At 42.1% G+C, this 13,709-nt stretch overlaps 1 protein-coding gene across 1 annotated transcript in view; it reads left to right on the forward strand.

The window, feature by feature from the left end:
* The window catches only part of Lgr5 (leucine rich repeat containing G protein-coupled receptor 5), a 136,584-nt gene that overhangs the window by 58,993 nt on the left and 63,882 nt on the right, over window positions 1-13,709 (forward strand). Inside the window, exon 2 of the mRNA XM_041669033.1 lies at window positions 6,860-6,931. Coding sequence (XP_041524967.1) covers window positions 6,860-6,931 — 72 coding nt within the window. The remainder of the gene's footprint in view (window positions 1-6,859; window positions 6,932-13,709) is intronic.

Genomic DNA, 13,709 nt, shown 5'->3' on the forward strand with positions numbered 1-13,709 from the left:
CCATAACCCTTTCATGCCTTCAAAATCCATACCACCCGAGTGAACTCTTACACATGACCAAGTCCAGCTGCTGGCACGAGACACACACAACCTTGGCTACCTCTGGAACCCAGCTTCTAGGTACTGACTCGCAGGAGACATGTCAGTGGTACTGGCCTTCTCTTTTTTATTGTTGTTGCTTTGGCTTTTTGTTTTGTTTAGAGACAAGGTTTCTCAGTATAACATCCTGCTGTCCTAGAGCTTGCTATGTAGACCAGGCTGGCCTCAAACTCACAGAGATCCACCTACCTGCTTCCCATGTGCTGGGATTAAAGTCATGCCCAGCTTACTGATCTCTCCTTGATCACCTCTAAATTCTCACCTCCAGCTGACCAGCATCAATTGGCCCAGTAAAGCAAAGCTTGTGCTTTAATGGTTCTGGGATCTTGTTAATCACAGCTGATTCTTCAGCCCCAGCTAGCCAGAACCACAGAAGCTTAAATCAAAATAGCAAATGGCCCTGAGAGAGTCTTTAATGTTCCCTCTGAAACTTCACAAGCCAGGCCTCCATCTTCTGCACTGCTCTCAACATTCCTATCTTCCAAGCTCCCACAGAACATCCCGCAAAGCTCTCAATGCTCCATGGCTTTTTTAGCCTAATGTTCCAAAGTCCTTCCACAATCCTTCCAAAACTATAGCCAGGCCTGTCACCACAATACCTCACTCCTGGTTTGTCTTAGTAAGGGTTTCTATTGCTGCAACCAAACACCATGACCAAAAAGCTAGTTGAGGAGGAAAGGGTTTATTCAGCTTATACTTCCATGTTGCTGTTCCTCACTGAAGGAAATCAGGACAGGAACTCAAACAGGGCAGGCATAAATGGAAGTTTCTTGTCCAAATCGCCTGTTTCCTGCCCTAGTAACTGCTTCCAAATTACCATACAGAGACTTAATATTATTTATAAATTCTTGGCCAATCAGCTCAGGCTTATTACTAACTAGATCTTATATTTGAGCTTAATACATATTCCTTATTTATGCTCTGCTATGTAGGAGTACCTTTAGTAGTGTGGCACATTCATCTCCTCCTCCCTCTGTGTCTGGCTGATGATTCCTGACCCCACCCTTCTCTTTCCCATCATCTTTAGTTTGGTCGCCCGGCCTACACTTCCTGCCTGCTGCTGGCCAATCAGCATTATATTAAACCAATTCGATTGACAAATCTTTATGGTATACAAGAGGATTATTCCACAGCAGACAGGAGGCTGGAGTCAGGAGCAGAGGCAGAGACCATAGAGGGGGGCACTTCTTACCGGCTTGCTTCCCCTGGCTTGCTCAGCCTACTTTCTTGTAGAATCCAGAGCCACCAGCCCAGGGATGGCACCACCCACAATGGACTGGGCTCTCCCACGCTGATCACTAATTGAGAAAATGACTTAAAGCTAAATCTCATGGAGACATTTCCTCAACTGAGGCTCCTTCCTCTCTGGTGACTCTAGCTTGTGTCACAAAGCCAGTCAGTACAGGTACTAAATGCTGCTTAAATTTGGATGTTCACTTCTTTCTTTAGATTTGGAAAATTTATGAAATAATTTTAGGTTTTGTGCCCTAAAATGCAATCTGTTTTTAGACAGATTGTACTTCTGAAAAGAACTTGTATTCAAATTCTTGATGGCATATTAACCACATCAATATCTACAAGGTCTGTTTGATCTATGGTATAGTCTAAAACTGGCATTTCCTCTTGATTTTTCCATTGGAATTGCCTATCTAAGTAAGAGAGTACTGTGGTGTTTGGATGAGAATGGCCCCCACTGGCTCATGTGTTTAAATACTTGGTCCACAGTTGGTAGACGTGTTTGGCGAGGATTAGGAGGCATGGACTTGTTGGGAGAGGTGTGTCACTGGGGGTGGCCTCTGAGATTTCAAAAGCCCACACTCTTGCCAGTTAGCTCTCTCTGCCACATGCATGTGGGTGAAGAATAAAGCTCTCAGCTACTGCTCCAGCACCATAGCTGTCTGCCTGTTGCCATGCTCTCTGCCCTGACAGTCGTAAACTGTAATCCTCTGGAACTGTAAGGAAGGTCCCAGATTAAACACATGAACTGCCTTAGGGTGGGTGTTTCATCACAACATTATAAGAGTAAGTATTTCTTTATTTTTCTCCTCGGCTCTTTCCATCCCTTGGGTTCTTAGGTTTGGTCTCTGGATTATATTCCAGAGTTTGGAGATATTTGATTTTCTTTCTCTCACTCGTATTTTCTTAACCTTTTCCCCGTCCCTGATATTGTCTCTCCTGCCGTGTCTAGTCTATTAGTGATATATTCCTTTGTGTGTTTAATTTGGCCCATTGAGCTTTCCATTTCTAACATCTGTGCTTTGTGCTTGAGTTTTTGTCCAAAAAAAAAAAAAATCTCAATTTCTGTGATAAATTTCTCTTCCACATCAGTAACTTCGTTTTTGTGTTGATGATTTTCTCATCTATTTCCATAGCTTTTTTTTTTCCTCTGTGTTTCTGGCATTAGGCTAAAGATCACGAATTGAATTTATCTGCTCGTTCGTATCCTCTTTAAAGCCACTGGTTGTTTTTACTAGTAAGTTTTTAGTCTTCAACGGGAATTTTGCTATTACACTATCCTTTGGAAGAGTCATGCATTAACAGTTGTATTGATTATCAAGCTGACAAAATCCAAAATCGCCTAGGAGATAGGCCTCGGATCCTGTTTGTGAGGGATTTTCTTAATTGGGTTCATTGATGCGGGAAACCCTACATGCGACAATGGGATGTGAGTGGCATCATTTTGAGGGCTGGACTGCATACTGAGCGAAAAGGACAGAGGTAGCTGAGCTACATTACATACATGTTCATCTGTCCCTCCGCTACTTTACTATGGCTATAGTTTGACTAGCTGCCTCAAGCTCCTCCCATGGTGACTTCTGGTGTGGTGGTATGCTATCCCCTCAAACTGTGAAGAAAAATAAACCCTTTCCCTCCTTTTCTAGGTCGCCCTTCTGTTGCTAGGATAAACACAGTGGCCAAAAGCAACTTAGGCAAGAAAAACCTTACAGTTGCAGGTTATAGTTTCTCATTGAGGGAAGTCAGGACAGGAACTAAAACAGAAACGATGAAGGAATTCTGCTTTCTGTTTTTGCTCTCTCACTGGCTTGTGCTCAGCTCGCTTCACTATGCAGTCCAGAAACACCAGCCTAGGGATGTGCTTCCCATGGTAGACTGGGCCCTTATGAATCAATTTTAGCAGTCTAGAAATATGTCTCCACAGATATGTCCAATACAGATATATCTAGTAGAGGTGACTGATTCTTACTTTGAGATTTCCCTTTCCCAGGTGACTCTAGGTTGTGTTGGGTTGGCAAAAAAAAAAAAAAAAAAAAAGTTAATCAATACTTGATACATCCCTCAAATTATTTCTGTCAGAGTACTTTATCACAGTAGGAAAATAAACTAAGATACCTAAGTTTTTCATATTTCTTATGTTTCTGTGATTCAATTTGTGTGTCTGTTGATCTGGACATTTCTTCTAATTTAGTGTGAGGAACTTGTTGTTATACATTCTATTTTTAAGGGCTCAACCCATAAGTACCACTTGTGGGGAGTCTTCTGCCTCCACTCACCCCTCCAGGGCGTAGTGATATTTTGTTTGTGTTTTAACAAATAAAGCTTGCCTGAAGATCAGAGAGTAGAGCTAAGTCACTAGAGGCCAAGGAGTGGTGGTGGCTCACACCTTTAATCCCAATACTTCGAAGTCCCAGGCCTTCGAACCCAGCACTAGGGAGGTGGAGACAGACAGGGATATGGCTGGATGGAGAGAGGAATATAAGGCGGGAGGAGACAGGAGCTCAGGTCAGTCTGAGGACAGGATCGCCCTTGTGGTCTGAGGACATGGTAGAGGTAAAAGGTCTCTCTAGTGGCTGACTGAACTGCTTCTCTGATCTCTCAGCTTTCAGTCCCTAGTATCTGACTCCAGGATTTTTATTAGGAACAATTAAAATTCATGCTACACCATGGTCCTAAACAGCTGGAGCTATGTTCGGCTTAGATTCCCCCCCTCCCCCCATTGTCTGTCATGATTTTCTCAGAACTTTTTAGGCATCCTATCAAATTTGTGAGTTTCTAAAGGTCTTCCTTTCTTCCTCTTCTTGGAACCAGGGTCTACTTTTTCTTACTCTGCTTACCTTCGCTGGGTCACACAAAGGCAGCTCCCTCTCCAGAAAATATTTTTCTATAGTTCTTCTCCACCATCAAGAGGGAGTCTCTCTGCTAAGCCATCCATTTGAGAGAAGGATTGTTTTTCAGGCTAGCAAGGGCTGTGGGTGGAGTGGACGGCTGAGACCATAGCATAGAGGATTGCCTAGAATAGGAAGACAAAGAAGCATACCCGATAGACAGTGATCAGTATGAGAAGGACCTGACCCACAGCAGCTGAGAACAAGGAAAGCCAGATGCAGAAATGAGTTTTAGAGTAAAATGAACATTGGATGGATCCTAGAAATGGGGGTGATGGGATGGGGAAGAGTAGTGATCAGTTTATTTTTCAGTGTATTCTTTGAATAAAGCCTCACCATCTTAATGGCCAATTATGATTTGTCAAATAAAAAAAAAACAGAGCTATAAGAGAAAAATGAATTTTCAAGGGTAAGACAAGGAAGTTATAGAAACTCTTAGGAAAATTTCTATTTCATTAGTGTGTTATTTACTTTTCTTGTTGTTGTTGTTTTGTTTTGTTTGTTTTTTTAAAGATCTATTTATCATATATACAGTGTTCTACCTGAAGACCAGAAGAGGGCACCAGATCTCATTACAGATGGTTGTGAGCCATCATGTGGTTGCTGGGAATTGAACTCAGAACCTCTGGATGAGCAGCCAGTGCTCTTAACCACTGAGCCATCTCTCCAGCCCACTTTTCTTGTTGTTATGAGAAAATAATTGATAAAAGCAATTTAAGGAAGGAAGGAATTATTTTGGTCCACGGTTTGAGGATGCAATTCATGATGGCAGGGATGTTGTTTCCATGGTAGCAAAGGTATAAAGCAGTTCATCACACACCAAGATATGGCTGTCTCTGGGACTGTCGAGTCTTTTTAGAGATTACAGGTTCACTATGAGGTATCCAGAAACCACACTGATGTGTTTAACCCATTACTATTTGGTAAACACACACACCCAAAATGAGACTCATTAATTTGGGTTATCAAGACAATCGCAGAAAAAAATCTAATTTAAAAAAGTACAGACATATTTTACTGTACATTTTTGTCATTGTTTAGCTTTAAAGTGAAAATGTAGTACGTATTTGGCTATATTGTTGTACATTAGTAAATATCAGAATTAACAGTAGTTCCAAAGTTTCCACACTCACAGATTTAGCAAAACATTGTGTCTCCCTTAAACATACTTGTTACTCCTTTTTTGCATGTATAAGTGTGTTTCTGTATATGCATGTGTATGCATATTTACACGTGAGGCATACATGTATGTGCACAAGCAAGTGTGTATGCATATACACATGTGTGCTCATATGTGTGGAGACCTGATGGATGACATTGGGTAGCTTCCTCGATCACTCTTCATTCTGCTAAGGCAGGGTATATTGGCAAACCTTGAGATCCCTGATTCCAACTTATGTAGCTAGCCAGTCTACCCCCGGTATCCCTTGTCTCAAAGCCTCCAGAGTTCTGGAAGTGACTGCCATACCTGCCTGGCTTCTACATTTGGGTACCGGGGATTTGAACTCTTGTCCTCATGTTTACATGACCAATACTTTGTCCACTGAGCTATCTCCCCAACCCCATGTAGGCTAATTTAAAAATAACTCTCCACTTTATAACATCGCTGAGTTATTGCTAGCATCTGATGAAACAGCTTCATGATCAATATCTACTCCGCCCAGTAATTGCAGTGGGTATGTGCATTTTCACAAGAGGAATAATTCAGATTGTAAAGAAAGTTAGAGTCTTAAGATGAGCTTTAAGTAGGGAATCCAGATCTGATGTTAAGACAACATTGGTTCTCAGGATAGGGCAACGGGTCACTTCCTACCCAAACCTGCAACAACTATATGAAGTCTGAGGTGGTCTTGGTGAAAGTCTGCCCCGCTGTCACCCTTTGGGTTTCTGTGATACAGATAGATTAAACTAGTGATGCTGTGCAACATGTGAGAAACAGTAAAGAAATAGAGAGATAAAAAAACAGAATAAAATCTAATTACACGCACTTTCACTTAAACACAAAAATTGATTGAGTTCTGCCCAAAGTGGCCCGTTGTTTCCTGTACCAGGAACTACTGTGCGGCCCAGCAGGAAGTGCGCGACAGAACAGGATCACCTTACACCCTCGTTTTATGGTTCATTTCACTTACTTAATGCAGTCTGAGAAGCTGCAAAAGGAGCAAGGTCGAAGAGGGACGAGGCTTTTTGTCTTGCTTTGTTTTAAGTTCCTTTCAATCCAAACGTGTGTTTTTGCAAGGTGCCTAAAATGCCAGGGAAACGGGGCTTCTAGAGTTGCCAGGTGAGGACGTTGCTCTTTGTCACGCAGCGGAAAGCAAGATGCGAAGTTGAGTTACGTCTGCTTCCTTTTCTGTCCTACGCGACAGCATTTTAAAGGTGAAGAATGACAGCTATGCCCATGAATGGGCTAAGTAATCTTGAGTTCCATAAAAGCACCTCCTAGAGCATTTAATTCGAGACGGAGGCCCTGACATTGGCGGGTTATAGATTTAAGATGGAAAATGACCATTCATTTGTCAAACAGAGGAACGAGTTCATTTTACTGTCTCGCTTTTAAATGTGTGAACCGAACAGCTGGATCTCCTTGCAGTGGCATACCCTGCTCCTCACACGCTGTCTGTCTTCCCCCCCTCCAGGGACCTCAGTATGAACAACATCAGTCAGCTGTCCCCAAGTCTCCTCCACAGCCTCCGCTTCCTAGAAGAGCTGTAAGTACCGCTGCTGTCTGGCTGCATCCAGTCACTGCTGAACACATTCCCGCATTTGTCTCTCCTACATGCTGTGGGAACCAGATGAAACGAGTTGAGGAAGCTGTCAGCACCAACAAATGCGGCACATGAGGAAACACTTAGGAGGTGGGGCTGGGGGAAGAACGGCTGTGATTCTGGAAATCAAGTTATAAAAGAGTTTACCATGAGGCTACAGCTTTCTAAGGTGAGACCGAGCCAAACAAATTAAAATTTTTAAAGTGAAGGAAAAAAAAAAAAAAGCTGGATGGCTCTCTGGAAACAGTTAAACAGCAGGGTATTAAAAGTTTGAATACTGGCTCGTGTTTATTAAAATAGCGAGTAAAGTTATAATGAAAACCAAAAACTGCTGCTTGGTTCGGCTTGGGACCGGGAGAACTGAGTCCGCATTACGCCGTTCTAATCACTTTTAATTCCTATTTCCCTCCTTTTAAATTTAGCTGCCCTCAAGGCTTCAGCAGAGAAAACACAAAAGTCAGAAAACCTAAGAATGGAATCCTCTAAACTTGCTATTAAAAAAAAAAATCTTTAAGGAGAAAGATAAAATTAGTTAATGATACCCAGAGGAACTTGATTAAGTCCAGCGATCACTTTCCAGAAGATGAAAAAGAGTTGTATAAACCAAAAATCTGCATTTACAAACTCATTTGATCCTCTTCCCCTGTTGAGTGATGGAAGCTCTGCGCCCTCATGGTCCCTGCGAAGGCTGCTTGGCACCATCGGTTGGGTAAATCCTCTGACTGTTGATTAAAGGGATTGTTTCGGCAGTGACCCCTTTTGAAAATACATCCTTTATAAACCCTAAAGTCGGGGTCCAATTTGAGGAGTAATTTGAATCTTCAGTGCCCCACATGATCCACCATGGGAGGTGGAATGTTCTGTCAGAACCAAGTTGGATAACATTGATCATTGCTTCAAGAGAATAGCATTCCCGAATTTTCCATTGCTAGAGCTTTATCTACTTCTTTGTGATGGTGCTGTAGTTGAAAGAACGATTGTGTTCATATTGCTAGAAAGAGTTGAATGTAACCAATTGGTTGTCAAGTGGTGTGAGGAATCCAAATATTAATTTATATAGCAAGACTTTTGTCATTTAGAGAATCTATTCAGTCTGTATACAGACTCCTCTTTCAGCCTCTCTGTGCTCTGTCAAGTTCACTTCCATGGTTGCAGCTTAGCCTTCAAAAAAAAAAAAAAAAAACTAAGAACATGGCTGTCTTAGTCATGACCTGTGCATAATTAATGATAAAGTTTTGAAAAATAACCAAGCAAAACACTTAAGAGGAGCTTCCTATACATAAAAGCATTATCTGTTATGGTAAATATACATGCCTGTAATGATTACTGTTAGTAAATTTCAAACATCGGAACTATTTGCTTAACTACAACTGTCTTATTCTCCTTCCCCTGTCTTATTCTCTTTCCCCTGTACAATTAAGTTGCAAAATTTAGCTCTCTGTGTCTTCATATTTCTAAGATAAGAATTATGTATCGTTTCCTCTTTTTAATATCACAAGGCACAATGCTTCCTTTCTTCCCCAACACATACCCCAATTTTAGAACACAAACTGAATCAATAAATAATTCACCTCTCCAAGGACTTTTAATAGAGCTTCCCCACGGGTGACTTAGCTCATTCAAAAGAACTCCTCTTTCTTCTTGAGGTAAATGTTAATTCTGTTTCAAGGGCAGTTTGTCAAAAGATAATTGATGGGGAGAAAAATCAAACTAAGGGGAGAGGGAGAGAAAAGAACCATTCTAAAATGCGGCTTTTTATGGATATTTATCTCTCTGTGAGCTCAGTCAAATACCTTGGTCGTAGAACCACAGAATTCCACAATTGAAGGTGACTCTTTAAAAACTATTCCACCCTCTTTGTCTCTTCTGGAATGTCATCTTCTGAGCTGACTGAATGACAGAATTTAAGGTTAAGACTTGAACCCCATGAGATGGTTCAGTGGGGGAAAGCATTTGCCACCAATCCAATCCCCAGCCCCCCACATGGTGGAAGAAGAGAACCAACTCCACCAAAATGTCCTCTGACCTTCACACACCAGCATATGAGTACACACACACACACACACACACACAAGCATATGAGTACACACACACACAAACACAAGCATATGAGTACACACACAAACACATAAGCATATGAGTAACACACACACATACAGACGGACGGACAGACTGACGGAGTATACAAAGATGAGTGGGTAGATGGGAAGAATCTGGGAAAAGTTGGGGGAGGGTTAAACATGATCAAAATATATTGTATGAAACAAATTTCATTAAAATTTTTAAGATAAAAAAAGACACAACAGGGGCTGGAGAGATGGCTCAGAGGTTAAGAGCATTGCCTGCTCTTCCAAAGGTCCTGAGTTCAATTCCCAGCAACCACATGGTGGCTCACAACCATCTGTAATTGGGTTTGGTGCCCTCTTCTGGCCTGCAGACATACACACAGACAGAATATTGTATACAGAATAAATAAATAAATATTTTTTTAAAAAAAAAAGACGCAACAAAGGCTGCAGATAACTCAGGGGTTGAGAACTTATTCTGCTGTTGCAGAAGACACAAGTTTAGCCCCCGACACCCACACGTATCCACCTATAACTCCAGCCCCAGGGGACCCAATACCTTCCTCTGGCCTCCACAGGCACCTATATTTACACGCACACGTCCCGACACAGACACATACACACCCAAAATTAAAATAAAATAAAGCTTTTTTAATAATGAAAACTTTTTTTTTTTTGAGGCAGGATTTCTCTGTAGCTTTGGAGCCTGTCCTGGAACTAGCTCTTGTAGACCAGGCTGGCCTCGAACTCACAGAGATCCGCCTGCCTCTGCCTCCCGAGTGCTGGGATTCAAGGCGTGCGCCACCACCGCCCAGCAATAATGAAAACGTTTAATAAAAATGTTTAATAGTAAAACATTTAATAATAAAAATGTTTTAATAATAAAATTAAAAATAGAAAAAACAAAAAAAAAGGAAGGAATGCAACAGCAAATGCTGATAGGGATGCAGACAGAAAGGAACATTTACACACCGCTGATGGGCAGGTGGACTGGTCCACTCTGTGAACACCAATAAGGATGGTTCTTAAAAAGCAGAACTAGATTCGGCATATGACCCAGTTCTACCACTTCTGGGTATCCGTCCACAGATTCTAGGGATAGTTGCCCATCCCTGTTATTTTGCAACAGACTTTTCACGATTGTCGTGTAACAGAAGCGATGCAGGTGCCGACACCTGAGGAAGGTGGCTGAGGGAAATGTGGCAAATGGACACAGTGGCATGGTTTGGAGCCACCAAGAAAACGGAAGTTTACATTTTGTTTACATTATGTCCCTTACAAGAAAATGGATACAACTTTAGATACTCATATTCAGCAAATTAAGCCAGTCTCAGAAACAAGTGTGTTCTCTCATTTGGGGGACCTAGATTTTAGATAGCCACATACAACCATGGATGTATACATAGTATATGTATATAAAATGATGGCAGAAGTAAAATTGTCCACAGGAACAAAAGGGACAAAGGGGAGTGGGGAAGGATGATCAGAGAGGGGGGTTTGAGGTGGGGGTATGCTTAACATAAAATGTATGCTTGTATGAAAATAGTAAGTTAAATTTAAATTTAAGAATAATAGTCTTAGAGCAAAATTTAAGAATAATAGTCTTAGAGCAAAAACGGTCAATGATTTTGTTATAAATGCTCCTACTCCATCCTCTTACCTCGTAAAGGTAGAAAGGATCAATCCTGGCTAGCAGAAGAGACAAGTTGGTCAATGTCAGAGCTAAGAGCTTGGCTCAGGCCCCAACTGAGATTCCCAGTGACTTTTCCGAGCAGTGCTTGGAAGGGAAAAGGAGACTCGGGAGAGCTATGTGTGCACGGCTCACCTAGGCTCTTCTCATCACGTGAAGTCACCAAGTGCAGGCAGGACTTTGCACGATCGAACACCTTTAACTCAGTGAAGGGGAACGGAGACTCTATGCTGGGTATGCATCTGTGGGCCATGCCTGTGTCGCTCTGTGTGGGCGAATGGGAAGGAATGCACGAAAAGGCAAGAACTGTAGATCCAGGAGCTAGGGGTTCCGGTATATGGACTGTTAATCCCCTGTGCATTGCCTCTGAGAAAGGCACCGTCACAGTCTGGAAGAGGAAAGTCTGACATGGCCCAACAGGCCCAGAACTTTTGCTAATCCCATTATATGTTAAAATACATACTAAACACCGTGTATATAAACAGCTGGCATGGGTGTTCAGAAGTCAGTATGTATATGGTTTTATGACAGCGAAGATATCACTGACGAGACAGCAGTGTTCCAGCCAGCTTACTTAGCTCAGTGTTGTCTCTTTGTAGCCAAACAGATTGCTGTAGATAGCATCAACAAGAAAATCCCATCACAAACGTCTTTAAAATCACTGCTAATGAAGCCACGTCAATATCCTTCCCCTTTACTCTAACTACCCAGCACATCGCTTCCCTAGTTGACGTCACTTAAGAGTTATAGACAGTTCGCTATGCAGACAGCTGGGCTTTGCCCCTCATCCATCACTGAAGCTTAACAAAGAGATACTTACTTGTGGTGTTAAATTTTTTTAAGTGTACCTCTAGGTAAAGTATGAGGCAAATATTTTAGAAAGAAGAAAAAAAAAACATGCTATCATGGGAAATGGTTCCCTCTCTCATTCTTGACATGCAGAGACATTGATGATGCCACTCACGTTGGCACATCCAGCCCTTTGTTTGTTGATTTATGCTAGTGACTTGGTATGCACGGGACCAGTCATTCACTCAGCGTGCTGTGCTAGCACTAAAAAGAGTGGGAGGAAAAAAAGAGCCTTTTCCTGAATATACGGAGTCTGTTTCCTGGAGAGAGATGCACAGTGCCTACATCCAGAAGCCCAGGACACCCTGACCTGGCTGTGCTTGTCCAGGACGTTTCTGAGAACCAGATGACATGATGTTGAAAGGATTCGGGCAATCGACAGCTTGCATTTTGAGTTGTCATGAATGCAAACACCATTTTAGCCCTTTCTTGTTTCATGAGCCCGATTTTGCAGGAAACCCGGGGACCTGGGATCGGTGGAGAAAGGGCTTTGACTGTTTCCTGCTTTAATAGCCAAAGGTGGTGATGGCCGATTGCTCTTGACCGAATTCTAAGAGCCTGAGCCATTGCTGCATTTGGCACCAACACGCCTTCCTCCAGCTCTGCTCCCTCCGTCCCGCTGAGGACTTCATGTTCTTCCTTTGTGGGCAAACAAAAGATTCTGCCGCATTTGGCTCTCCAAGCAGGGCTCAGACCTCAGGAGCTAATGGCAGATGGTGTCTGTCGCTGGCATCCACACGTTAGAGTAAACTTAGATTGGAATTCTGATTATACTGGGCAGTTGTTTCCATTTGAAATATTCTGAAGTGAAGTCTTTAGTCCCAGCTTGCATCTTAAAATCTTCCCAGCTTTTAGTGCTATTGGAATCCAATAGTCGACCCGCAGAGAAACATGAGCGTCTCTAGGGAGGTCTGCTTTTAAGTAACCATTGTTCCTTGGAACCATTTGCTTGTATTATGGTTGGCTTTGAAGACCTCTACATAAATAGTAGATATCTATTATTACAGATGAAATTTGGAATGAGCGATACCACCAAGAATTCTGAAGTGTGATCCACGCTTGCTATTTTTACTCGCTCACCACATTACTGAAAATGGTGAGAACTGTCCTGCCCGTCTTTTGAGATTTCTTTTTTTTAAAGGAAGAACCGTAGTAAACGATAATACCCGCCACCATGCTCATGACCAATCATCACGTTCTTCAGCCTTATCCCAGTCCCTTGTGCACATAGAGCTGACAATTGTTTGTAAATCTCACATCTAGAACCCAACCCATCTAGCGGGATATATACAATTAGATATTTTACATTGTGTGTATATTATTGGCAATTAGAACACTGTCTAAAAGTTTTCCCCCTGCCTTTTCTTCCTTTATCCTCCATCCTCAACTCCCATGATATACACAGATGTCCAAATTTATCTACTTAATTTTATCATTTCTTTTCTTTTTTCTTTCTTTCTTTTTTTGTTCTTTTCTCTCTTTTTTTGCTTTTTGTTTTTGTTTTTGTATTTTTGAGACAGGGTATCTCTGTGTAATAGTCCTAGCTGTCCTGGAACTAGCTCTTGTAGACCAGGCTAGCCTTGAACTCAGAGAACTCCACCTGCCTCTGCCTCCCGAGTGCTGGGATTAAAGGTGTGCACCACCATCGCTCAGTTATCATTTTTTTTCTTAGTGTTTTTGCATCCACCACTCTCAACATGTGGAGTATGTATGTATTGGGGGAAGGGAGGTGGCTACTGGGAGCCACAGAAGGAGACATTAGACTTGCTATGAGATATTCAAATCTCTACCCATGAGGAATTTAAATTGAGCAAGGAGGCTGATACTTCACAAATTGTGTCAAGGACAGTGAAGACCACATACATAATTTAGATAAAAAGTAACAAGGGGTGGTAAGGAAAGTCTCTGTAAGGAGGCGACCCCTAGAACAGGCAAATGTTCCAGCCATCAAGAGCATTGGCTGCTCTGGTAGAGGACTTGGTTTGGTTGCCAGCACCCACATGAAGGTTCACATCCACCTGTAACTCCAGTTGCAGGTGATCTGGCACCCTCTTCTGGCCTCCATGGGCTATGCATACACATGATACACTTACATACATGCAGGCAAAACAGTCAT

Source organism: Microtus oregoni, unplaced genomic scaffold (genome assembly GCF_018167655.1).
Source record: "Microtus oregoni isolate MIOR12 unplaced genomic scaffold, Mior012 000001F_ref0000356, whole genome shotgun sequence".
Taxonomy (NCBI): Eukaryota; Metazoa; Chordata; class Mammalia; order Rodentia; family Cricetidae; genus Microtus; species Microtus oregoni.